General features: G+C 61.5%; 1 protein-coding gene across 4 annotated transcripts; it reads right to left on the bottom strand.

Moving 5' to 3' along the window:
* Positions 1 to 25,172, bottom strand: NKD2 (NKD inhibitor of Wnt signaling pathway 2). 4 transcript variants are annotated; one of them, XM_054252355.2, is made up of 11 exons: positions 24,911 to 25,172; positions 24,785 to 24,820; positions 24,445 to 24,524; positions 10,831 to 11,267; positions 8,830 to 8,890; positions 7,634 to 7,761; positions 6,790 to 6,885; positions 6,196 to 6,343; positions 5,166 to 5,250; positions 4,264 to 4,391; positions 1 to 880 (listed from the first exon to the last, which is right to left on the bottom strand). In XM_054252355.2, the coding sequence occupies exons 6-11, from the start codon at positions 7,721 to 7,723 to the stop codon at positions 300 to 302; spliced, it is 1,128 nt and encodes a 375-aa protein (XP_054108330.1). In that variant the 5' UTR covers positions 7,724 to 7,761; positions 8,830 to 8,890; positions 10,831 to 11,267; positions 24,445 to 24,524; positions 24,785 to 24,820; positions 24,911 to 25,172; the 3' UTR covers positions 1 to 299. The 4 variants fall into 4 exon arrangements, with proteins under 4 accessions (XP_054108330.1, XP_035147715.1, XP_078222085.1 ...); XM_035291824.3 differs by lacking the exon at positions 10,831 to 11,267; XM_078365959.1 differs by lacking the exon at positions 10,831 to 11,267 and having other exon boundaries at positions 5,166 to 5,265.
* Between the last annotated feature and the right edge of the window lie 331 nt (positions 25,173 to 25,503).

Raw genomic sequence — 25,503 nt, forward strand, 5'->3', positions numbered from 1 at the left:
TGTCTTCCACGCTCACGTACAGGTTTTATGGGTTACACAGACAAGCTTTAAAGCTGGGAAACAGCAGCCTCAGACATGTGCGCCGCCACGTGGCACTGAGGGCAAGAGAGCAGAGGGCACCTGGGCCGCGTGACCAAGCTGTGCCACCTCCACCACGCAGGCACCTGCAGTCGGCTGCTGTTCGCTGTTGGAGGTGGGGGGGTACCAGGCTCCCCACGGGCACACAGCGGGCACCTGCTCTGCTTCCCGCCTGCGGGCGTGTGGGCCATGCTGCGCTGGGAGGTGTGCCAGCGGCGGTGCTACGACGGGTGGAAGTGGTGGTGGTGGTGGTGGTGGTGGTGCTCGTGGTGGTGGTGGTGCTCGTGCCGCTGGATCACTGGCACCACGAAGCCCTCTCCCGCTGGCGTGGGCGGCAGGTCCCGCACCACCTCGTGCTCCACCGCGGCGGGCTGGGCGTGTGGGGCCTTGAGTGGCGAGTGGCTCTCCCTGCCCTTTTGCCGGGACCGCTTGTGGCCATAGACCTGTGGTGGGGGCTGCGGGGGAGGCTGTGGGAGGTGGTGGCCGTCCTGAGGGGCCTGTGGGGGCAGGACAGCCGGCAGGTAGTAGCTGAAGGCTTTCCCAGACTTGCTGCTGCCTGGCATCCCGGCTGGCTTCCCGGAGCCCTTGGGGGACTTGAGGAACTGCTTCTCTGGCCCCTTCAGGCGGGGCTGCACGTCCAGGGCCCTGGCAGCAGGCTCCGAGGCTGGCACAGTGTGTTCCACCAGCACCTGTGACCTGCGATGGTACACGGTGTGTGTGTCCGGCTCCTGGGAGCGGCACCGGCCCTGGAGGTGTGAGGCCCTGGCCTGGGGCTCCTGCTTGGCCTGCACAGGAGGGGACCCTGTGGACACAGGTCAGAGGGTGAGGCACTGGGAGTATAGGCCAGGGCACGCAGCTGGGTTCCCATCTCCTCCGAAATGGCCGACTGCCCAGGGCCCGCTGGAAGAGCTGCGCCAGCGAGTCCCATCTGAGGCCAGCCTGTGAGCCAGTTTGTAGTCAGATGGTCACAGGTCCTGAGAGGAAGGGCCGGCCCCTGGGGGTGACCTGCTGTCTGGCTCCGCAGCTCCCTGTGAAGGCCAACTCCTCCACCCTGCCCCCACTGCATGTCCTGGGAGCAAAGCTTCTCTCCTCACACAGCTGAGACCCCATCAGGGAGGGCACCTCAGGATTCACATCCCCTCATCACAAAACAGATTCCACAAGGACCCGGGGCTGACACCTTCATAAGCGCCGTGTAAGCCCTGTGTGCAGCTCCTGTGCAGAGCGTGGCCAAGGAGGCCGGGGTCTGCACACGGCACACTGAGCCCCTGTGACCCCGATCCAGCCCCACCCCTCCTGCCATATGGACTCCTAGAGCAGGGGTTATGAGAGGGACCTGACCCCAATCCAGCGCCACCCCTCCTGCCCCGTGGACTCCTAAGGCAGGAGTTACGAGAGGGACACACCCCTCCTGCCATGTGGATCCCTAAAGTGTGGATTATGAGAGGAACTTGGCCCCAGCCCTTGGGGAGTGGCCTGGGTACCCCAAGATCCAGCGCCACCCCTCCTGCCCCTGTGGACACCTAGAATGGCTGTTATGAGAGGGACTTGGCCCCAACCCTTAGGGAGTGGCCTGGGTACCCCAAGATCCAGCGCCACCCCTCCTGCCCCTGTGGACACCTAGAATGGGTGTTATGAGAAGGACTTGGCCCCAACCCTTAGGGAGTGGCCTGGGCTTTGATCCAGGAATCTTCCTGCAGGCCACACAGGGGTGCTGCTGGTTGCGAATGAGCACATGCTGGGCAGGCTGCTACTGTCTACACTGCCTGCCGTCCACAGTCTGCTTTCCTCCACACTGCCTGCCGTCCACAGTCTGCTTTCCTCCACACTGCCTGCCGTCCACACTGCCTGTCATCCACACTGTCCACACTGCCTGCCTGCCATCTACACCGCCTGTTGTCTACACTGCCTGTGTCCACACTGCCTGCCTGCCATCCACACTGTCCACACCTTCTGCTGTCCACACTGCCTGCCTGCCGTCCACACCGCCCGTCATCCACACTGTCCACACTGCCTGCTGTCCACACTGCCTGCCTGCTGTCCATACCGCCTGTTGTCTACACTGCCTGCTGTCCACACCACCTGTTGTCCATACTGCCTGCCTGCCATCCACACTGCTTGCCTGCTGTCTACACTGCCTGCCTGCCATCCACACTGCCTGCCTGCCGTCTACACTGCCTGCCTGCTGTCTACACTGCCTGCTGTCCACACTGCCTGCCTGCTGTCTACACTGCCTGCCTGCTGTCTATACTGCCTGTTGTCTACACTGCCTGCCTGCTGTCTACACTGCCTGTTGTCCACACTGCCTGCCTGCTGTCCACACTGCCTGCCTGCTGTCTACACTGCCTGTTGTCCACACTGCCTGCCTGCTGTCTACACTGCCTGCCTGTTGTCTACACTGCCTGCCTGCTGTCTATACTGCCTGTTGTCCACACTGCCTGCCTGCTGTCTATACTGCCTGCCTGCTGTCTACACTGCCTGCCTGCTGTCTACACTGCCTGCTGTCCACACTGCCTGCTGTCCACACTGCCTGCCTCCTATCTACACTGCCTGTTGTCCACACTGCCTGCCTGCTGTCCACACTGCCTGCTGTCCACACTGCCTGCCTCCTATCTACACTGCCTGTTGTCCACACTGCCTACCTGCTGTCTACACTGCCTGCCTGCTCTCTACACTGCCTGTTGTCCACACTGCCTGCCTCCTATCTACACTGCCTGCCTGCGGTCTATACTGCCTGTTGTCCACACTGCCTGCCTGCTGTCCACACTGCCTGCCTGCTGTCCACACTGCCTGCCTGCTGTCTACACTGCCTGCCTGTTGTCCACACTGCCTGCCTGCTGTCCACACTGCCTGCCTGCTGTCTATACTGCCTGCCTGCTGTCTACACTGCCTGCCTGCTGTCTATACTGCCTGCCTGCTGTCTACACTGCCTGCCTGCTGTCTATACTGCCTGTTGTCCACACTGCCTGCCTGCTGTCCACACTGCCTGCCTGCTGTCCACACTGCCTGCCTGCTGTCTACACTGCCTGCTGTCCACACTGCCTGCCTGCTGTCTACACTGCCTGTTGTCCACACTGCCTGCCTGCTGTCTACACTGCCTGCCTGCTGTCTACACTGCCTGCTGTCCACACTGCCTGCCTGCTGTCTACACTGCCTGCTGTCTACACTGCCTGTTGTCCACACTGCCTGCCTCCTATCTACACTGCCTGCCTGCTGTCTATACTGCCTGTTGTCCACACTGCCTGCCTGCTGTCTATACTGCCTGCCTGCTGTCTACACTGCCTGCTGTCCACACTGCCTGCCTGCTGTCTACACTGCCTGCTGTCTATACTGCCTGTTGTCCACACTGCCTGCCTGCTGTCTATACTGCCTGCCTGCTGTCTACACTGCCTGCTGTCCACACTGCCTGCCTGCTGTCTACACTGCCTGCCTGCTGTCTATACTGCCTGTTGTCTACACTGCCTGCCTGCTGTCTACACTGCCTGTTGTCCACACTGCCTGCCTGCTGTCTACACTGCCTGCCTGCTGTCTACACTGCCTGCTGTCCACACTGCCTGCCTGCTGTCTATACTGCCTGTTGTCTACACTGCCTGCCTGCTGTCTACACTGCCTGTTGTCCACACTGCCTGCCTGCTGTCTACACTGCCTGCCTGCTGTCTACACTGCCTGCTGTCCACACTGCCTGCCTGCTGTCTTCACTGCCTGTTGTCCACACTGCCTGCCTGCTGTCTACACTGCCTGCCTGCTGTCTATACTGCCTGCTGTCCACACTGCCTGCCTGCTGTCTACACTGCCTGCTGTCCACACTGCCTGCCTGCTGTCTACACTGCCTGTTGTCCACACTGCCTGCCTGCTGTCCACACTGCCTGCCATCCACACTACTAGACAACCTCCTCTATTGAGTGAGCCGGTGACTCTACCCTAAAATACCGACTTCTCACCCCAAGGCAGGATTTTCCTGAATGCAAACGCGATGTTTTCCATCTCACTTTGAACCAAGTACCCCCTGCCACACACACACCTAGAAGGGGCACCCGCCTGGCTTTTGGGCAGTACCAGCAGGTAGCTGTGGAAGGACCTAGGTGCCAGGTGGGGTGGCCCCCCAACTCAGGGCTGCAGGAATCCAGGACCTTCAAGGGCACCCACATCCAGGGCTTCGCATCCAGGGTGGCCTCCGGGACCTACCAGGACTGAATCTGGAAGTGTAGTTCTCGATCCCAGCGAGGTCCAGGTAGTGGTTCCTGCGCTCTGTGTTCTCGTCCACGCAGTAGGGCCCCTGCTCTGAGCAGGGCTGGGGGTCAGTGCTGGGCCTCCTGTGTCGAGAACAGAGCAGGGCTTGATTCCTGCACAGGCTGGGCGGTGCACCCCTGATGACGGGGTGCCTGCAGCAGGCGGCAGGGGTTTGGGGTGCACCTGACCAGCACCCGCCTCCTCGAGAAGCAGGGAGAAGAGTGGATGACTCAGCACAGACACAGCCACGTGCCATCCAGAGAAGGTCACACCGCCCCCCAGAACCCTGCAATCTCTGTTCCAGGTCCCACGCCCCAGAGCCGCAGGCACTCTAGGGAGCCGCTCATGCTGTAGTGGCCCCTGTTGACCACACTGGGACCATTGTAGCCACTGTGGCAGCCACTGCCCCAGCCACACTCAGCCACTGCCCCAGCCACCATCAGCCACTGCCCCAGCCACCATCAGCCACCACCCCAGCCCCCCTCAGGCACCACCCCAGCCCCCCTCAGCCACTGCCTCAACTACCTTCAGCCACCGCCCAAGCCACCCCTAGCCCTGTTGCACCCAAAGCTGTTGAGTGGCACCACAGGGAGCCATGGCAAGTCCAGACTGAGGGTGTCGAGGCTGCCATGGCTGCTGCCCCTCAAAGCCATCTACTTCGACAGACTCGGAGGCCCAGCTCAGCCAGGGTGCTGGATGATGCTGGAAGGGACCATGCCCCACAGAGCTACCAGCCCAGGTGCCCCCAGCAGGTGTGACCTAGAGGACGGTGCCTGGCCTGTGGTGTGTGGGAAGCAGCGGTGTGGCCAAGGTGCTCCCGCCTAAGGCACAGCCCCACCCTGGTGCCCCAGCCTCACCTGACGTGTGCAGACAACCTCCTGTCGGCCGCCCTTGGCTCCTCTACCAGCTCGCCCTCTGTCCTGCTGTGGGTGGGCATCCGGTCTGAAAGAGGGGGTCCTGCTGTCACTCAGTCCCTCCTTCATTCGTGCACTCACTCATTCTCTCATTCATTCATACATTAACACACTCATCTGCTTATTCACTCACCCACTCACTCCTCACTCACCCACCCACCCACTCTCCCATCCATTCACTCATTCATTCTTCACTCACACATTCACTCACTCCTCACTCACCCACCCACTCACTCTCCCATCCATTCACTCATTCATTCTTCACTCACACATTCACTCACTCCTCACTCACCCACCCACCCACTCTCCCATCCATTCACTCATTCATTCTTCACTCACACATTCACTCACTCCTCACTCACCCACCCACCCACTCACTATCCCATCCATTCACTCATTCATTCTTCACTCACCCACCCACCCACTCTCCCATCCATTCACTCATTCATTCTTCACTCACCCACCCACTCTCCCATCCATTCACTCATTCATTCTTCACTCACATTCACTCACTCCTCACTCACCCACCCACCCACTCTCCCACCCATTCACTCATTCATTCTTCACTCACACATTCACTCAGTCGTCACTCACCCACCCACCCACTCTCCCATCCATTCACTCATTCATTCTTCACTCACACATTCACTTACTTGTCACTCACCCACCCACCCACTCTCCCACCCATTCACTCATTCATTCTTCACTCACACATTCACTCACTCCTCACTCACCCACCCACCCACTCTCCCACCCATTCACTCATTCATTCTTCACTCACCCATTCACTCTCCCATCCATTCACTCGTCACTCAGTCACCCACTCAATTCACGCACCCACTCATTTGTCCACTCATTCATTCCCCTGCTCACTCCTCCATCCACTCACTTGTTCCTCCCTGTCCCCAGCACACAGTTTAGGCCCCTGCCAGTGTGGAGAAGGTCCTTCTGTGTGTCCCCAGGCCTTGCTCACCCTGGCCAGCGGGAGGACCCTCCTTCTTCTTGCTGGTGGGCTCTGGGCTGACAGTCAGCTTCACACGGAGGGTCTTGCTGCTGCCCGAGGAGTGGTTGACCGAGGCACCCACGACCTCATAGATGGTGTGCATGAGGCTGGACATGTCCTGGGGCCGGGCATTGATGTCAGTGACAGAGCAGACTGCAGGGGATGCCACCCGCCTCCCTGCCAGAAGACACACCCAGCCCTGCCCCTTCCTGCACCATCCTCGCAGCTGCCAACACACCTCAGGGACCGACACAGGCATCTTCTCTGAGCAGCCTTGGTCGTGGCCGGGTGCCCTGCGAGTGCCTCCAGTGCCCTGAGGGCAGCCCTGCAGCAGGGGAGCTACAGCTCCCCTGTAATGGTGCAGGCTCAGCCCGGCAATGCATGAGCCCCAGGCCCTGGGGAGATGCCAGCCCAGCTGGCCTGAGGACCTCTCACCCAGCGGTCCCCTCCTGTCCCAAGATGCCTCGAGGCCAGCACGGTCCGTCCGTCCCCCCGCCACCGGCTGTCTACTAGTCGGCCCGAATGGCTCTGCCGGCAGACCTGAAGCAAACACAAGCTCACTACCTCCCTGGTGACCTTTCCACTGTTGTCAAAGTCGTACAGTGTGAACGTCCACTCCTGGCGGTCGTCCTCCTCCATCGAGACGTCGCACTGGAGTGCCTGCAGGGGCACAGGGGGCTGGGACCTCACCTCCTAGCCAGGCCAACACACCAGTGACCCCCGACTCCATAGGGGGCAGCGTCTTCTGGGGCCTTTCCCAGGGGTCCCTCGTGCCAGCCGGAAAGGAGGAGTAGAGCGCAGCGTGGCTGGAGCCAAAGCCTTGGAACCAGCAGAGCCTTTCTTGCCCAGCTCCAGCCTTCCTCAGGGGGACCCAGCTTCATGCCCCGTGACTCGGTTTCCCCACAGTGACACCTGTCTCAGCTCATGCAAGCGCCCCACATTACCCAGAGGGAGGAGAGGACACACTGACTGTCAAGTGTTGTCAATTCCAGAAATCTTGACTGAACACAGAGACCCCATTCCTCCCTGAGCCCTCCCAGGGACACGGAAGCCCCTGTGCTCTGCCTCCAGCAGGCGGGAAGTCGGGCTGTCCGTAATACTCCTGTGGTGCTAAGGGCACCAAGACTGGGAATGCTGCTCGTTATCGAATGCTAGATCAGTGGGTTTTGGACAAATTCACAGCAACATCCTGCCCCCTCCGGCTCCCACGCCCGCCCACTCCTGCACCCGCTGGCTCCTGCTGACTTGGCTGCATCTTGGAGTTTTGCCTTAAACTGGGTAAACCGTGGGAAAAACTGAGTGAACCACGCAGTGTCCACAGATGCCCATTTTAGGGCAGCACACATCTGTCCCTGTGCCCCCAACCCCAGGGATGTGTCCCCACAGGTAAGGTGGGAGAGAGACCTACGTCAATGTTGAGGCGCTGCCCGCCTGGTCCTCCAGGGCCCTCTCGGTTTGCTGCCCTCTCCCCGTCATCCGTGCTGAGGAGTTGTCCCATGAGCTCTCGGCCCTCAGCTTTCTCAGAGGGCAGTGTCACTAGGGGGACAAGAGATGGTGATGGGGCTGGTAGAGGGGACATGAAGGATGTTGCCTGCTGGGGGCTGTTGCTGCCCTCGCCTCACTGCACTGTGATCCCATCCAGACACGCCTGAGCTGAGAGCCCGATCTTGGGACCCCTGCAGAGGGGAGGGAGGTCCCACCCCAGCCAGTCACAGCCAGGTGTGCTCTCTTCTCCCCAGGCTGCAGTGGCTCCAGACCCTGATGACTACCTCAGGGATGGGGGAAGTTGGCTGGGGCCTCCCTTCCTCCCCATAGACACAGTCCCCACGACCTCCACTCCAGAACCCCGGCACCGAGCCCCCAGGCCGTGCAGGCCACCTTGCACTGAGTGTGTCAACAGGGAGCCCCTCCCCCCAGCTTCTGGGCAGGACGGATGAACAGCACTCTCATTTCTGGGGAGCAGTGACTCCATCGTTCTCTGGTGCTTGCCACCCATGTCCCCAGGATAGGAGCATGGGCCTGTCCCAGCTCAGCACCCGCAGACAGGTGCACCTCTGAGCCTGAGCTGGGATGATACTCTGGGCCTGCCTTCCCACCAAGGGGGTGTGGGTGCCTCTCTCGGTCTCAGGAGCTGTCTGAAGGCGGCTCTGCTGCCCGGCCTCCCAGCAGCCTCCCACAGACCCACGGGTAAGCTAAGTGCCAACCGGCCACACGCCACTGGCAGGACTGCCACTACCGAGGCACACAGGCATGGCAGCGACTCAGGCCAGGCCAGCGTCTCACATACCCTCTGACCCAGGGCTGACTTGAGAATGCACAGGTCACCTTTATACAGAGCCGTCCCATCCACAAACAGGCCCACAGAGCTCACCCTTAGGGCTCTGGCCACAGGCGGGGCCTTTTGCATCTCCACTGCCAGATCCCAGCTGCCAGTCCAGCGAGGACCCCTGAGCCGAGCTGCTAGGTGCTTGTTAAGAACTAAGCCTGGGAAGTGTCTCTGACTCTGCACCCAAGGGTGTTTGAAGGGCGGTTTGCTGGCATTGCCTTGGTACGCAGCGAAATCTTCAAGGTTTGGGGAGGGAGGGCTGCGGAGGCTGCACTTACCCTCTAGCGGACACTGCTCCTCCCGGAAAGGCCCCTCCTTAGGGTCCCTGTTGGGCAGCTCCTGCAGGAAGAACAGGGCAGTCAGTGGCTGCACAACTCAGTAGGCAGGTTGGGGAGATGGGCAGGAGCTCTGGGCGGCTAGATTAGAGCTGGACACTAGCCTTAGGCCTCCTGGGGCATCTCAATCTCTGGGTCCAGAAACACCAACCCTTCATGCCCCACTCAGCCTCAGATTTTTAGGAAGCAAAACACACAGACATTCCCATGTTGTCGGGTCCCGAAAGCCTTTTCAGGTGGAAGACGAAGCTGCCTGAACTATCTGTTCAAAGTCAGTCCCGGGGATCGCCCTGGCCGGGGCCCCACGCTGGATCACGCTAAATGCAAGAGGAGACATGCTTGCCCCTTTGCTCCAGCGCCTGCTCCCAGCACTGTCCACCGGAGCCTGATGAGAAGACTCCAGCCACTGCCCCGTGGCTGCCCAGGACCCCAGGGCCCCTCCTAGGGCTGCCAGTTACGAAGATGGGGAAAACCTTCAAACATTCCAGTGGCGTTAGCTGAGGGGGTGCTCACGTGGGTCCTCACGAATAATCTATAGCCATATGACACGGAGAAAGGAGACAGGCCGTGGTCACGGCAGAGGCCCTTTGCAGTGGGGGAGATGCGGAGCCCTCACCCCAGCACCCCCGGCCCCGGGGCATCTCCTGAGAGCAGACAGCTCTCAGGCGGGCGGGCCGGAGGGATGGGCAACTGTGTCTCTGTTTCTGACTCCTGGTACCTGCAAAGCTGTGGAGAGCCCTCGAGGAGACACAGCGCAGAGCTGAGTCCTGGGGCCTGAACCTGGAGATGACTTTGGGGCTGAGTTGGTCTCTGTGAGTGGACGCAGGACCTCAGGGCTGCCCAGCTGGGACTGCCCTCACGGTCCCCATGGCTTCATCCTTTGCTCCTGACGGGGGAGTCATGTGCCCTTCATCTCTTCTGACCTCCCACGGGGCTGCCAGACCCCTGGGGTCCCTGGAGCCTGGCCTGGGCAGGAGGCTGAGCAGGGTCTCCCTCGAGGGCACCTGGACCCCCCCAAGCACCTCCTGACCGTGATCATTGGCCACGGTCAGAGCAGGGTATGGTGGAAGGTTCCAGGCTGGCGAGCTGCCACCCCAGGCCTCAGGCAGGGAGAGGGACCGGGCCAGACTCCATCCACACGTGGGTTCTGAGGTGCTGTCGCCAAGTCTGAGTATCGTTGAGTCAGACCCAGGACCCCGCCCTCCTGGTGGCTGAGCCGAGGGCCCCCCTGGAGCTGAGGTCTCCTGCCGGCCGCCGAGGAGGCACCAAGGCAGGGTGGGCGGCACCCAGTGGGAGGCAGGAGGACTTGCCCTCATTTTAATAAGAAACAAAACAGCTGATGATAGAAAGTAGGCCTCTCTCCTGGAGGCTGCGGTCCTGACATTCCGGGACTGACCGCTACGGCCTTTCGAGGCCCTTGAGAGTCCACGCAGCCGGGAGGCACCACTGGGAGGGGCCCGCTCTGTCCAGGTGGAGGAGACCAAATCCTCTCTGAAAACCGGGCTTGGGGTTATTAGTATTATTATTTTCAAAATCAGAATAATTGCTGAGGCTGCAGTCCCAGGCTTCTGTGGAGCAGTGAGCCCTGCCCAGAGCCCCAGAGGTGCGCGCCCATGGACACAGCGTCCTCAAGGGACGGACCGGGTGCTGGAAGCTCAAGGCCCTCAGGGGGGCTTGTCCAGGTGCAAGGAGCTGGCTGCTGACTAAAATGGTGTCATAAGGGCAGCCGAGGCCACGGACGCCCAGGCTGAGGGGGCTGGGAGGGAGGGAAAGTGACTCTAAATGCCAAGGCAGGTGGCCCAAGGCCTCCGCGTCCACCCTTGAAGCCCCAGCCCAGACCTCTGGGATCTGGGGAGGGTGCAGGGAACCTGCGTGGTGAAGGCCCCCCAGGGTTCTTGGTCCCCCCCACCGCATTCCCCCCATCGACCGGGGCACCCAGTTCACCTCCCGTCAGGGCTTCCTGCACCGTGCGGGGTGCCCCGAGCTTCCTCACAAGCTGCAGTGATGTTCCGGGGGGCCTGGGGCCCGGCACGCACAGCACCCCTTGCTAAAGAGCTCTCACCGAAGTCTCATGGAGGCCACGTCGCTACCCAGATGGCAGGCAGCAGCAGCAGCTTCCCGGAACGGGCCAGAACCCAGAGGAGCCGAAGGTGTGGCGGCCCCCGAGGACAGGCAGCCGGCAGCGCGGTGGGGGGGTGGGGTGTCTTTTAAGGGATTTTTAAGTGCTCCCCATGACTTGCTGAAAATGTGAAGTGCGAAACCAAGCTCGTCATGCAGTCCAGGCGGGAAGTCACCACAGTGGAAACGCAAGCGCGGTCCCGGCGTGTTTGTAAAAGCTTCTGAGCGCGCTTGTGGGGATGTCACCGGTCACAGACAGGAGTCTAAACACACGGGTGGCAGGAGAAGGGGCGCGGCTGTTCAAGACGGAACCTGCACAGACCCACGGCTGCTTTCTGGAAATGCTTCCCGCACTCCAACCCACCAAGCTACAATGAACAACCTAAACTGGACTAACCAAGCAAAAGCACAGCACTTAGCCACGTGTGCCAACCAGCCGGGGCTGCGCCAACCTGCTCATGCCTGAGTTCCCAACGCAGGGGAAAAGCCCATTAACAAAAGACATATCCACGTGCACCTCAGCCCTACAACGTACATCGATTTTTCTAAGGGCCAAGTCACAACTACCTCTGAGACGCAGAGAAGCTCAAACGGGAAAAAATCGAGCATCTGTAGCCAGAGCCACCCTGGCCTCTGTGGGCGGTGATTCCAGCCAGAGCCATCCTGGTCACGTCAAACTGCCCTTTAATCTACGCTGCTGGGTTAACTAGAAGGCCAAGAGCTTTAATTGCAACTTATAAAACCTGCCCCCGGGCTGCTGGCCAGATGTGCAGCCCCTCCCCACTGGGAAGACTTCCTGAGAGGCCCAGGCCGCACACAGGGCCCCACAGGCCTGGCCTGATGCGCCCCGGCACCCACCAGCCTCAGCTTCCCCTCCCTGACATGCAGTCCCCACCTGGCCTCGCCCTCCCGTGGACCCACCCTCCCCATCAGTCCCTCTGGCCCTGCCCCCAGTGAGCCCCTCCTGTGATCCCCCCCAGCCTGTGCCCCCATCCTCCCTTCCTGTTCTGGCTGTGCTTCCGGCCTGGGGTGCCTAGGCACCTCCTCTAGCTTATCCCACTGCCCTGCACCCCCCAGACCCCTCCATGTCACAGGGACCCCACAGCTGGCCTCCAGGCTTCCCTGTGCCCACTGTCCCCTCCTGCCACGGCTGTGCCCTGCTGCCCACAGCATCCTTCTGCAATGCTGGGCACTCTCCCGGGCCCTGGGAAGACACAGCTGCAACACGGGCCTGCCCCAAGGGGCCTCATCCATAAGGGAAGCAGCTGCATCTGCCTGAGCAGCTCCGCCCCCCTCCCTCCCTCAGCCTCACCTCAGATTCTGGAGGAGGGTCTGACCCCAGCCCCACAGAGGCCTCCAGGACCAGAGCCAGCAGCAGGCGTCTGTCACACGGCATCAACACGCCACCTCTGCTTCAGGTCCCACAGCCCCGTGGCAGTACCTCACACGTGCAGGGGTGCTTGGGGAGGCCACCCGATCCATGAGCCAAGGCCACTGTCCATGTCTCACCAGGATGGTGAGGACACCTGCCTCCTGCCACAGGCACAGGGCTGAGCTCTTGTCCTCCAGCCCCCAGCTCCCCTCCCAGCCCCAGCCCAGAGAGTGAGATGTAAACAACGGCCTCCACAGGCGGCCAGGCACAGAGACACTCTTGCAAAACCTCAACTCCTGACTTCGTCGGGAAAGTCAAAAGGAGCGTGTTCCCACTTGTGCCAGCACTTGGCAGTGCCCAGCAGCTGGAGCACCACTGCCCCCCAGAGCCACCCCGTCTGCTGGAACTCCTGCAGGGCACCAAGCAGCCCAATCACAGGTGTCATCTGCTGGCCCTCAACCCAGAAGGGCCAGTGCAGGCGCCTCTGGGAGCCTCCTGGAGCAGCTGATGTCCTGTTCCCGGTGGGAAGGTGAGCACACGTTTCCAGGCACCTTTCCCAATGTCTCGCAAACGCAGGGAGGCACTGTCCCCTCCTGGGCCTCGAGAGGGCAGCTGTTGGCCCCCACCCTAGTGGAGCCCCCAGTGGGAAGCACTTGGTGACCCACAGAGAAGACATGGCCGCCGGGTCACGACCTAAGCCCTGATGTAGGGTTCTGGAAATACCAGCCCTGATAAACAGGCAACAGCATGGCAGGTCCAGGAGGCCGGGCTGGGAGCCTCCGCCAGAGCCCAACATCTCCGCAGGAGTCGGGAGGGTGCAGGTGGCAGGAGCCCAGGCAGAGGAGAGGGAGTGAGGAGGAGAGAGACAGAGGGGAAGAGAGATGTGAGGGACAGAGATGGGATGGGGCAGGGAGCAGGCTCCTTTTGGGGAGCCCTAGAAAGGGCTTTGGAGAACCGCATGGGTATGTTGGGCAGCATTTTCCCAAACTTGGGGCGCCCAGGTCCCTCTGCAGTGGGTGTGGAGCCCCACGTCTGGGGCGTTGTCCAGAAGGCGCAGCTCCTGTGCCGCCCAACACAGGACAGGCCTCTCTCCTACAGCCTCCATTGCCACCAGCAGCACCTGACGCCCTGGGGTCCACAGCCCCTCCCCGGCTGCACCCCACACCCCAGCCGCCCCCCACTGCGGTCAGGACCCCCTGTCAGGCATAGCCCCTGGCTGGAAGTTCTGGCCATCGGGAAAATGGCCTCAGTGCATCTCCCCGCCCTTGGTGGGTCAAGCAGTGGCTCTGGAGCTGTACCCGGGGCCTCCAGGAGCTGAGAGGAAGGGTGGGGTGACAACCTGGCCCATGTCCGGGTCATTGCTGCCACCCCCTGGCCACGCTGCTCCTCGGGGCTAATCCTGCCAGAATTACAGGGCTGTTGTGAGGAGCAAGGTGGGTGCTTGTCAGGCTCTTGAGGCACCCATGGCCGCCTCAGGGGAGTCGGGAGGCACCTGGAGTGTCAGGACCAAGGCCACATGCAGACCAGCAGTGACCTCCTGCCTCGGGGGCTGCGAGGACATGGGGCGTGGTAGGCTGAAGTGGGTGCCCAGCGGGGGGCTCACGGAGGGGAGCCTCGGGACATGGCACACAGGTCAGAACGGGGCCTCTGGGGAAAAGGCAGACGGTGATGCCAGGATCCCAAGGAACCCCAAGGGCTGGGACACCCCACAGGGGGTAGAAGAGCAGGGGGAGTGTCACTGGTGATAGGTGGAGAGGGGCCAGCAAGGTCAAGGGTGCAGGCTCCGGGGCTGAGGGACAGGGCCTTGCTGTTTAGGCTGGTGGTAGTGGGGGCACCTTATGAGACCAGGTGGAAGCTGAGGCTGGCAGGAAATGGAGGAGGCCGGCTGGGTCACAGCAGGCTGCAGGCAGCCCTGGGGGAGGGGCCGGAGCAGCAGGGAGAGGGCCTAGGGCCTGAGAGGGGTGGGCCGTCCTTTCCAATGCTCTTTAATTAAACGCAAAGAACACCCCCCACCGCTCCACTCACTTCCTCCCTGCTGGGAGCTCAAATGCAAAGAGGCCTCTCCAGAATGTCACTGTGGGACAGGAGCCTACCGCCGGTGGGGACTGTGTTTTTTTACAAGGAGGTGCTGGGGGCCCACTTCTGCGGCCGCCACAGGATGGAATTGGACTTCAAGGTGACCCACCAGCCGCCTGTCTGGAAACGCCCCCGGCTTTGAAGTGGAAGTCTTGGTTTCAACGGCTAAACAGTTTCAGATGTGACAATGTGGTTTTACGGGCTTAATAATTCCGACGCATGTGCAGCTGGGACCCACAGAGGTTACGGCAGCACCGCAGGCCGGTTCCTGCAGGCTGTACTCGCTGTTCTGTGAAAGATTTAAGGACCAGGAGGCCAAGGCCCTGCGGGGAGGGCGGTGGGGCCGGGCTTCCCACTGCAGCCCCAGGGACATTCAGACGCAGCCTCGAGATCTGGGCGGCGTCTGCAGATTTTGCCCATCGGTTCTTCCGGGTTAGGACTGTTTTGAGAAAGCTTTTGATAACCACGTATGAAATTTATATCTAGAAAAGCAGTACCTTTGGGGTCAAAAGGTTTCCTAAAATACTCAGATGTCGTCATAAGCCAGAGTCCTGCTGTGACTTAACTTCCTGTGGGACCAGAAAATAGAAATGTTTCCATCTCCCTCCTCATCGGCCTCTCACAGCAGCTTTTCATCGTCTCCATCATTTAGATAGAAAATACGTGGAGACGCCTCACTCCCCCCGCCCCTGGCCCACCAGGCTTCTGTGTTGGCATCTGTCCCCTTACCCAATAAATGCCGTGAGCTAAGGAAGGGTCCCTGCAGGGCCCAGCACTGCCAGTAGGGTGGATGCTCAGCCTGAGGGGACAGTGGACCACGCCGAGGGGTCAAGGGGCACCAGGCCCAGCATCAGCCCGTGGGGCATCCTTACAAGTGAAAGTGAACAAATGAGTGATATGAACAGGCCCAGGGCTGCCCTGTCCATGAAATTAACCCCAATGTAAAACCACGCAGAAAAGAACGTGACAAGACCTAGCTTTCAGACCAGACGGCCGGGCTTCCCTCTCCCAGCCACGTGTGGAGAGAGAGACTCGGGGACACTTTACCCACATTCACCGACGGGGACAGGAGGCAGAAGCCGTGAGTGCCACTGAGCCCACACCTAGCTCAAGAATAGGAAGCCACAGCCGTCCCAGAGTCTCCCCCTCAGCCAGGTGTGGCTGAGGCTGAGCAGGGTGACCGGGGCTGGGGGTGGAGAGTGGATGCCTTGAAATGTTTTCAGCTCAGGTATTAAATATAGACCTATGTGCGTGTGTGTAACCTGTGTGCACGTGTGAATACACCTGTGTATGCACATATGTGAACACACCACACGTACACATACACACATGAACATACCATACATGTGCACACATACATGCGTGTGCTTTTGCCCAGAAGAGAGGCGTGATTATAAACTCTGCCGAAGCTTTATTCCCTGGTTTCGGTTCTCAGCATCCTGAAATTCTGACACTAAACGCTGGACTCAGCTCTCCTAATCCCACCTGCCACTGTTTGTGTCTTCAGAGCCAACGGTCCCTCATGTCACAGAAAATGGAAAGCCCAGGGTGACAGACCTTCCACCCTCGGGCCACTACCGGGCCACAGAGCACACAGAACCAAGCTGCGACTCAGGCCTGAACTCCCGAACTGCTGCACCCCCGACTGCCCCACGCGGAGGCTGAATTCCACCGGGCCTTGAGGGCAGGGCCAGATCCGCTTCCCTTCCATCCCAATTCTTCCCCAGGAAAAACCCAGCAGACATTTTTGTTTCCTTTCACATGAAAGCCTCATGTTTCCTATTTCAAAGGAATTAGTTCCAAAGCTGGAAAGAACCCTGCTGTTTTAGGGTTTCCTTTTTTCTAATTTGGAAGACACCGTATGTGAATGTGCAGCGTCGATGTCCTTCCCAGAGACAGAAGAGTGGGAAATGCCAGAGAGAGACAGAAGAGTGGGAAATGCCAGAGAGAGACGAGACAGAAGAGTGGGAAATGCCAGAGAGAGACAGAAGAGTGGGAAATGCCAGAGAGAGACGAGACAGAAGAGTGGGAAATGCCAGAGAGAGACAGAAGAGTGGGAAATGCCAGAGAGAGACAGAAGAGTGGGAAATGCCAGAGGAGAGAGACAGAAGAGTGGGAAATGCCAGAGAGAGACAGAAGAGTGGGAAATGCTCGCTGAGGGGCTCATATTTGATCCCAGCCCCAGACTCCGAGGACTGAGCTACTCAAAAAGGTAATAAAGGCCCTTTCTTCCTCTTAAGCACCTAAGCCGCATGTCCCACACACGACAATCTCATCATCACCTCCATGAGGGCCGTGCCATGGCTGGCGAGGGGCTCTGTGAGAGGGAAAGAGGGCTCACCGCCCACCTGTGGCTGTGAGAGGGAAGGAGGGCCCACTGCCCACCTGTGGCTGTGAGAGGGAAGGAGGGCCCACTGCCCACCTGTGGCTGTGAGAGGGAAAGAGGGCTCACCGCCCACCTGTGGCTGTGAGAGGGAAGGAGGGCCCACTGCCCACCTGTGGCTGTGAGAGGGAAGGAGGGCCCACTGCCCACCTGTGGCTTTGCTATGGAATGAGGCTGCAGAGGGAGCCACAGCCACGAGCCGCAGCCCACTCTCGGAGGAGTGCGGTGAGACCCCATGCATGAGAGATAAGCGTTCAGAGGAGACCACAGACGCCTTTGTTACAAGACACACGATCTTGTTTCAGGAAGGGCGCTGGGCCCAAGGCCTGCAGGCTGCAGGGTGCACAGGACGAGCTGTGAGCTGCACGAAAAGCCACACTTGCAGTATCTTGGGGTCACTCCAAACTCGAAAGAAGAGGAGCCAGCACAGGGAGCGGGGATGGGAGGCATGATTGGCAGGGGAGGTGAAGGCAGCCAGGGACACCTCCCCGGTCACTAGAGCTGGAGGCAATCACTGCCTGCCATGGGGACAGCGGGAAGGTGGGCTCTGGCCTGGTCACTGTGCCCTTTGACCCAGGACTCACCCACAGTGCTCTGAGGCTCCCAGACTGCGCTGTGAACAGAGGTGAGACGTTGCCACCTGCTGCTACCCCAGACGGCCCAAAGCAGGGATGGTGCCCCATGCCCCTTCAAAGGCCAAGGGCATTCCTCCCGTGGGCCCAGCCTGCACCACGCTCTCCCCACGACAGGCACACAGACCCCAAGAACGGGCCTCCCGGACGGCTTCCCCTGGGCACAGCCAGGTGGTTGGCATGGACGGGGCTCCCCTCCCAGGAGGTGGTGAAACTGACATGATGCCTCCAAGCAAAGCCCGGCAGGGCCCTGACTACCAACCAGAGGCATCCGGGCTGCCTCTGTGCTCCAGCCTTGGGCCTTTCTTCTGGGCGCTGCTCAGCCTGTGGGGCAGCTGCCAATTTGCCGCCTCCCCCTGCCACCCTGGGACCAGGGGGCCAGGCATCACCATCTGAGCACAAGCCCCAGAGTCGCCGAGACTGTGACCAGTCTCTCCCAACACATGTGAGCCAGCTGCTGCCTAAAACACGTCTCGGGCCTGGGAAAGCTCAGGAAATGCCCGATAGCGCATTCACAGGCTCATGTCAGCTTTGTTTCACAGAAAACAAAATCGCTTTCAGCAAATGAGTGGGAGGACAGGAAGGGCCACGCTGCTCCACAGCCGGGAGGATAGGGCTCCGAGCCTGAGGACCACGGGTCTCCAGGGTGGGCGGGGGTCCTCCACCCCAAAGCATCACCCGAAGGCCGTCTGGCAGGTCTGCAGGTGTAGGGCTCCACAGACACCAGGTCTGGCCTCCCACAATACAGAGGCTGGCACACACCTGCGGGCTGTGACCATGGTTTCTTTTGGGCAGAGGGAGATGGGTAGGGGCTGCCATTCTTCCTCCTCCCTCACATCTCCTGAAGGCCCTGCCTGATACCATCCCGTCCTCCAGCCTACTCCTGCCTCAGGGACTTTGCACTGACCTCAACACCTGGAAGCCTCTGGACGGCCACGCTTCCTCCATGTGTCCTCACCACACACTGCCCTGACACCCACGCTGAGCAGCAGCCCCAACCCCTGCCCAGCCCCTCCCGCACCCCAGCGCCCCGGGCCCTGTATCCCGACCTGGCCTCTCCCGCACCCCAGCACCCCGGGCCCTGCAGGCCTTCCTTCCAATGTCCCCTGTCTAGCTCTCCCAGCAGCCTGAGAGCAGCTCAGGCCCTGGGACGGGTGCAGGCTCTGAGGGGCTTCTGGGTTGGGTCCTGGCTCCAGGACTCAGCCCTGCTGTGTTTGTTTCCTCCTCTTGAGGCAGTGCCCAGGACAAGTCTGTGACAAGGGAGGGTACATCCTGCTCCGTCCACCAGCACAAGGCCAAGGCAGCCCGGACTTCCACGGCCGGAAGCCGAACGGGCAGTGTCCTTTCCACACCATAGCCCTCAGGAGTGAAATCGGAGCCATTGAAACGGCCCCTCCAGCCCGGCCTGGGATTGGCTGGTCTCAGGCATGAGTGGCTGCCCTGAAGGGTGTGGAACACATGGACCTGGCCATCAGCCTGGCGGGGCCTCGGGACAGCTGAGCTGGGCTCACCCAATAGCCCAGAGAGTAGGCGGCGATGACGGGCAGAGAGACGTGAGCAATGCTGAGGCCCAGACGCCCACCAGAGTGCCAGGCCACCCGGGTCCCCGGGATAGCAGGGAGGCCACCAAGGGCGGCAGTTTTGCACCACGTCCCGGTAGGTCGTTGTGAGAACTAGGATGGGATCAGCTCCCTTATCCTGTGTGGGAAACAGGAAGGGGTCGACTCCGTTATCCTTTGTGGGAATGAGGATGGGGTGGGCTCCGTTATCCTCTGAGGGAATGAGGATGAGGTGGGCTCTGTTATCCTGTGTGGGAATGAGGATGGGGTGGGTTCCGTTATCCTCTGAGGGAATGAGGATGGGGTGGACTCTATTATCCAAAAGCAGCTGTAGCTCTTGTCACCTCCCCCTTAGCAGACTCGAGGCCTCATCCTGGGTACGTCCACGCAGAACCATGGTCTTAAGGGCAGGTGGGAGCCCTGGAGGTTCCTGCCAGCCACCAACATGAGTGCTCTGGAACCTCACCGAAGACAGAAGGCGGGTGCCCCATTCCCATCAGCCCCTGGCCAGGCTCTCGTCCAAATCCACCAAGACACTTAGCATCACAATAATCTCCACTTTGAATTTTTCAGTTACAGTACTTCGTGCTTTTTAGCTTCTCTGATTTCAGAGCGCAAAACTATTTACAATTTCCTTGGCAGATTCTGCAGAACAAAAGGAAAACAAACCCTCCCCCTCCGGCTGCTGAGGGCTGGCCATCACCTCCAGTGAACCCAGCTCTGCAAAGGACAGGGTCGAATAGACCCAATTTGTTTAACTCTGGTGTGAAAGGCTGCCAGATGGTGCCCTGCCAAGTATTTGCCAACATGAAAAAGCTCCAAGGGTGCAGCTCACCGTGAGAGTGGACCAGGGTCCCAGCAGATCCAGGCTTCTCGGCCTCGAGGCGGTGGCCAGAGCCGTGGTGCTGACCCAGGCCAGCACCACCAGCTCCACCAGCTCTGCCCCAGCAGGCTACTGCACACTGGGGAGTGTCCAGCGTGTGGGGGATCCTGCTACCTGGGCGACCCCTCCCACACACCACGCATCTGCTCCCATGGTTCCAGCGTTAACCCAACAGCTGCGTGGGAAGGGCTCCTCCCATACCTGCAGGGACAACTGACAGTCATGATCCGTGACAGACAAGGGCTCAGAGGGTGGCAGGGACTGAAAGCTTTCCAGCCCTCAGAACCGATTAGGGATCCTGGGCTTGGGACCCCTTCCCATGTTCAGGAAGGCAAGCCTAACAGGAGAGGGGCCACGGCTGGTAAGACCCATGAGAGGACAGAGCCACAGGAACCCTCCGGGCACGCGTGCCCCAGGACGAAACACAGGCCCCTTGGGTTCCACACATGGACAGGCTGAACCGCAGTCCTGCTGGGAGCAGCCCACCCTGAAGTGCCTGTAGCGGCATGAGCGGGCAGGGCCGCCCCAAAAAGCTGACCTCACCTGAGCAGGGGCTGCTGTGGGCCTCCTGAGGCTTCCCCAACAATGCCCTGGGGTGTCACAGGCCTCTCATCATAACCCAGGGACTTTCTGATGCAGGCATCTGTCTGAGAGCCCAGCAGGAAGGCTACGGGGCTCAGCCTTTAGAACTCCAGGGATGCAGTGACTCGGTGGGTAGCTTTCTGGATCCTGGGGTAGGCTGGGCACCTCCAAATCCAGGTGTGCCTGGCCCCGAGCATGGCTGCTTCCATAAAGTGTGCCTTTGCCAACTGAAGAACAGCAGCTGGGAGGCCAGAGGCTTCTTCTCTACAAGGAGAGCGTGACCCCACTTCCACCCAGTGACCTCTGCTCCCAGCACACCAAGCCACACCGGGAGGATGCAGGCCCTGCCAACCCTGCCTGCTCATGCCGTGAGAACTCGCTAACAGCTCTGACCCAGGACGGGGTGGGCCCGCGGCATCTTGGCACGAACTCACTGTCTGACACACCCCTCTGGCTTGGAGCACCCCGGCACATGCAGCAAAAGCCCAGGAAGGCACAGTAAGGGCCCGGCCGCATGGGGGCTGCTCTCCAGATGGCCCTTGCTGCCCGGCTTGTGGAGAATGGAGCAGTCCTGTGGCAGCTACCATCCCAGGTCCTTCTGTCCCTTTTGTCTTTCCTCGAAGGACAAGGGGAAGCAGGCGGCCCACGTGCCTCCGGGAGAAGGAGAAGCCCAGGCACGAGGCCCATGGCCATGCTGTGAGTGGCAGCACTGGGTCCAGAGGCTGTCGAGCCACCCCACAAGCTGCCTCTGCTTACGATGGGATGACAGAAACCTGGTGCTGGCAAGGGGGCCACATGTAAAATGGCCACGTCGTGGCTCCCAACTGTGGTCTTTGACCAGGACTTCCTTCACTGCCTCGGTCAGGGCCAACCAGGTGGGTGTCCCTTGGCCTCGAAGCAGGGGTAGAGGGCAGGAGCCCGTGGCCCAGACTCCTGGCTGGCTGACTAACAGAAACAGCCAAATCCCCAACCCCAGCCTAGGCAGGAGGACAGTGGCAAGATGCATGTTCCCCCCACCTTGTCGGGGCCTGGACCTGAGGTGGCCATGGACTTGCTGCCTGCTCCAGCCGGTTCTGAGCAGGCGGTGGCCGCCCCGGGGGAAAGAAGAGCCCGGCGCTCATATGAGGCAGACGAAGCTTCGCTTCTGGTGTCACTAGCACCTGGCTGCTTACACAGGAGGCGCGAGGCAGGGCCCAGTGCACAGACACGCACTTGCGGACAGCACTCGAGACAGCCCTGCCCCTTCCGGCACAACCGCCTCAGCGCTCACCAGCTGCAGTTCCCGCGCCTCTCTCCGGAGTCCCACATGCGTCTGATGGACCCCCACCTGCCTAAAGCAGGCGCAGGGGGGCCCGAAGCTGCAGGGCTGATGACTGGTTTCTGAGGATTGCAAATCAGCCTGGGTTTTTCAAGAAATGGAAAGACGTAAGCTCTTCAGCCAAAACAAGATGAAATCCTCCAAGGACCTCGGCCACAAGTCGGAAGGAAGGAGGACAGGGCAGCACAGGCGGCCCCAGGTGGCCCAGCCGGTGAGGAGGGCAAGGCGCAGCCATGTGTCGTCTTTCTTCTGGCAATGTCCTTCCTTCTGCACTTGGGGTCTGTGTCCGAGGCGTCCCCAGGCGCCCCTGCTCCCTGTGGAGGCTGCAGTTCTCCTGGACATCTTGGGGTGGCTTGTACCCCCAAATGTAGAGCTGGCTGGACTGGGGCACCGACAACCTCTCTTTCTGCGTGGCACGTGGTGGAGCACTGAGCAGAGTGTGGTCCACGCTGCCCTGTCTCTCGTCGCACGTGCACGTGCACCAGCCCGAGTCCCTCCTGCAAATGTGTATCTTGCCCCCACCCCGCTTCTGTGTTGATGCGACGGTGTGCACTGCCCATGAAGCCATAATTTCCCAGGATCTTCTACAAGAAGCAGCTCCCATTGACTGATACCTGGGCATCCCACTGGCACATCCAGCCCTCTGGCCCCACAGAGGACAGGTGAGCGGTGGCTCCTGGGTGCCCAGCGACTGGGAGAGGGCAGCCCCACCCCTGCCTCTGCGGGAAGGCCAGCTGCAGGCTCTGAACGTCTGAGGCACTGTGGCTGGCTCTAGTCAGAAGACACCAAGCCACATGATGGGGCTGAGCAGGGAGTTTGCCGGAAGCCAGGGCAGGTGAAGGCCTGGACCCTGGCCCGAGCCATCAGGTCTTACGGCTGCAGCCATCCCAACTCCCTGTGAGGCTGCCTCCTTCTGGGAGACAGGCACCATGTTGGCACACTCAGATCAGTTGTGGCATGGGGGTGGGACCTGCGAGTGCATCCTGGAAGCTTGGACCCGCCATAGATGGGCCAATCAGAGCTGTACCCGCTGCCTTCTGCAGACGTGGGCAAGAGCCCTCCAGGGCCATAGCCTCCTTGATGCCCAGGCGGGTCTGGGCGGAGTGTTCGCTTCAAGGCTGCCTCTGGAGTTAGCCTCGGTGCACCCTCCTCGGGGCTGCTTAGCGGAAGTCCGCGCTCCGTCCACAGCAACATTCCAATTAACAGTGACTCTCGTCTTCAGAATCGTTTTCTGCCAGCCTCAGGGAGCACGGAGAAAATTAAAGCTGGTCCCGCAGACCAGGCGGTGAGGGTGAGGGTGAGGGTGCGCGGGCAGCCTGTGCTCAGGACTGGAGCCATCCTCCCCACAGTCACTAACACTTTTTAAAACAGCCACACAAGTGTGCAGCGGCCATGGCACGACTCCTCCTCACCATGAGCGACCCCAGGGACTCTGGATCCCCCACAGGCTGCTCTCGAGAGCTTCACACTCGTCCTCACCACGCGCAACCCCAGGGACTCCGGATTCCCCACAGACTGCTCTAGAGAGCTTCACAGACCTCATCACCCATGGGCAGGGCAGCTCCCTGGTTGGCCTCACCCTGGTCTCCCAATCCCAGACAAAGGCTCACAGGACCAGCCAAGTCTCTGTACCTGAGAGTGTGCATCGCACTGTCACCGGTGTTAGACGGTCACTCTCAGGAAGCACCAATCCTAACTCTATCGCATGTTAATTTCCAGGCAAACCTAAGCCCCTTCTCAAGACAGAGCTGGAGAAAAATATCTCTGAACACGGAGAGCTTTTTTTGAACAACTGATAGAACAATGACCTTCCAGAAAGGAAGCTGACTGCGTACCCAGCATGCTCTGTGTCTGGGGACCTCTGGGGACAGTGGAGAGGAAGCAGGGGGCAGGTGGGGGCCTGGCCACCTGGTGGGGCTGTCGACACAGATCCAATTCACAATGACATCGATGACATCTCAGGTCAGCTTTCTCACCTCAGCAAACACTTACCCCAGGTCCCTCCAGGGCCCCAGGCCTGGACAGTTCTTGGCTCTTAGACACAGAGCTTTCCTCACCCACCCTCAGGGCCACCTGGGTCCTAAGCCAGCCTTGCAGTCTAGGGGGCGCTAGCTGTGCAGATGTCCCTGTCTCGTGAGCCTCTGGCAGGCTTGTGGTCACCCCTCCCAGAGATGGGAGGCACCCCGCCTGTGACTCCCATGTTTGCTGAGCGAGCACGGAGGCGATGGCCAGTGATGCCCCAGGCCTGCAGCTCCCACCCCTCCCCCAGCTCCTCCTGCTGGGATGCTGCCGTCGCGCTCCCCAGGACCTCCGTATGTCTAGGTCCAGCCCCTTCCCCTTCCCCAGCTCCTCCAGCCCGAAACATGGAGTCTCCACCCTGCCCCAGCCTAGGACCAGGAATTCCTATTCCCCCACCCACCACTCAGCACGGGACACCCGGAAGGCCTCGCCCCATGGGACTCCCAGACGTCCGGGAGGCCGGGGAGGGACAAACTCTCCTGGCCCCTAAGTCACTTGGGCAGCCATGGCGGCCCACGCCCCGTCTGTCCCCGTGTGACTCGAGGAACAGCTCCGACAGCACTCCCTGCCCCGGGCAGGTGCGCAGCGCGACCCCAGCCGCCGCCCCGCCGCCTACCTGCTTGTCCCGCACGCGTCGCTCCGCTTCCTCCGCGCCTTTGCGGTCGCTCGCACACGCGGACGCCACGAAGCTGTCCCCTGCGGGCCGGGGGGCGGACGCACGGGAAACCCGCACGCAGGAGGGAAGGAGACGCGCCGTGAGCCCCGCGGGCGCTGCGCCTTCGCAGGGTCCCCATCGCCCGGGGAGCGCGCAGGGGTAGGCGTGGGGGTCCCGCGAGCTCCTGGAGACCCGCGGCCCCGTGCCCCCACCGCGGGCTCCAGGGCAGGACGCGCGCGGACTCCGGGCTCCGAGGGTCCCGGCCCGGGTCGCGGCCCCCGCCCCCCGTCCGCCCGCTCACCTTCCGGGCTCTCCCTCCGCTTGCGGGCGGCGGCGGCTGCGGCGCGAGGAGAGGAAGCGACAGTGAGAGGCGGCCCCGCGCCCGTCCGCCCCCCGCCCCGACCCCCGGCCCCGGCCCGCGGCTCACCGTGCTTGGACTGCAGCTTCCCCATCGCCCCGCCGGGCCCGCGCTCAGGTGCAGCGCTGAGTTCCGGAGCCGGGGCCGGGCGCCCAAGGGGGCCGCATGCACCGCGAGCAAGCTGGGGTTCGGGAGGAGGTGGGCGAATATGGCTCTGCGCCCTGGGGGGCCGGGGCGCGCCAGGTGCAGCCGCGGGGCGGAGTCTGGGGGCGCGGGGCGCGGGGCGCGGGGCGCGGGGCGCGGGGACGGCGGCGGCGGCTCGGCTCTCTCTGAGCGCGCGCGCCGGCTCCGGGGCTTTAACCGCGGCTCCCGCAGCGCCCCCGGCGGCCGCTTCCCGCAGCGCAGCGGCCCCGCCCCCGGCCCCCGGCCCAGAGTCCCCAGAGCGGCGAGGACCCGGCCCAGTCACCCGTGAGGCCGTCAGGGGCTGCAGCGGAGCCTGGCGGGAGTCAGCTCCGACCCTCCCCAGGCCGTCCTGGGTCAGGGATCCCCAGTTCCAGAGGAGCCTGAGGGCCCCTCCCTTTAAAGGGGAGGACCGCCTCCCTCGGCTGCGGGGGAGGGGTGGGGGTGTGGGCAGCCCAGGGCGGGGTCCACTTGCAGGACCG

The sequence above is a fragment of the Callithrix jacchus genome, chromosome 2 (assembly GCF_049354715.1).
Source record: "Callithrix jacchus isolate 240 chromosome 2, calJac240_pri, whole genome shotgun sequence".
In the NCBI taxonomy this organism is placed as follows: Eukaryota; Metazoa; Chordata; class Mammalia; order Primates; family Cebidae; genus Callithrix; species Callithrix jacchus.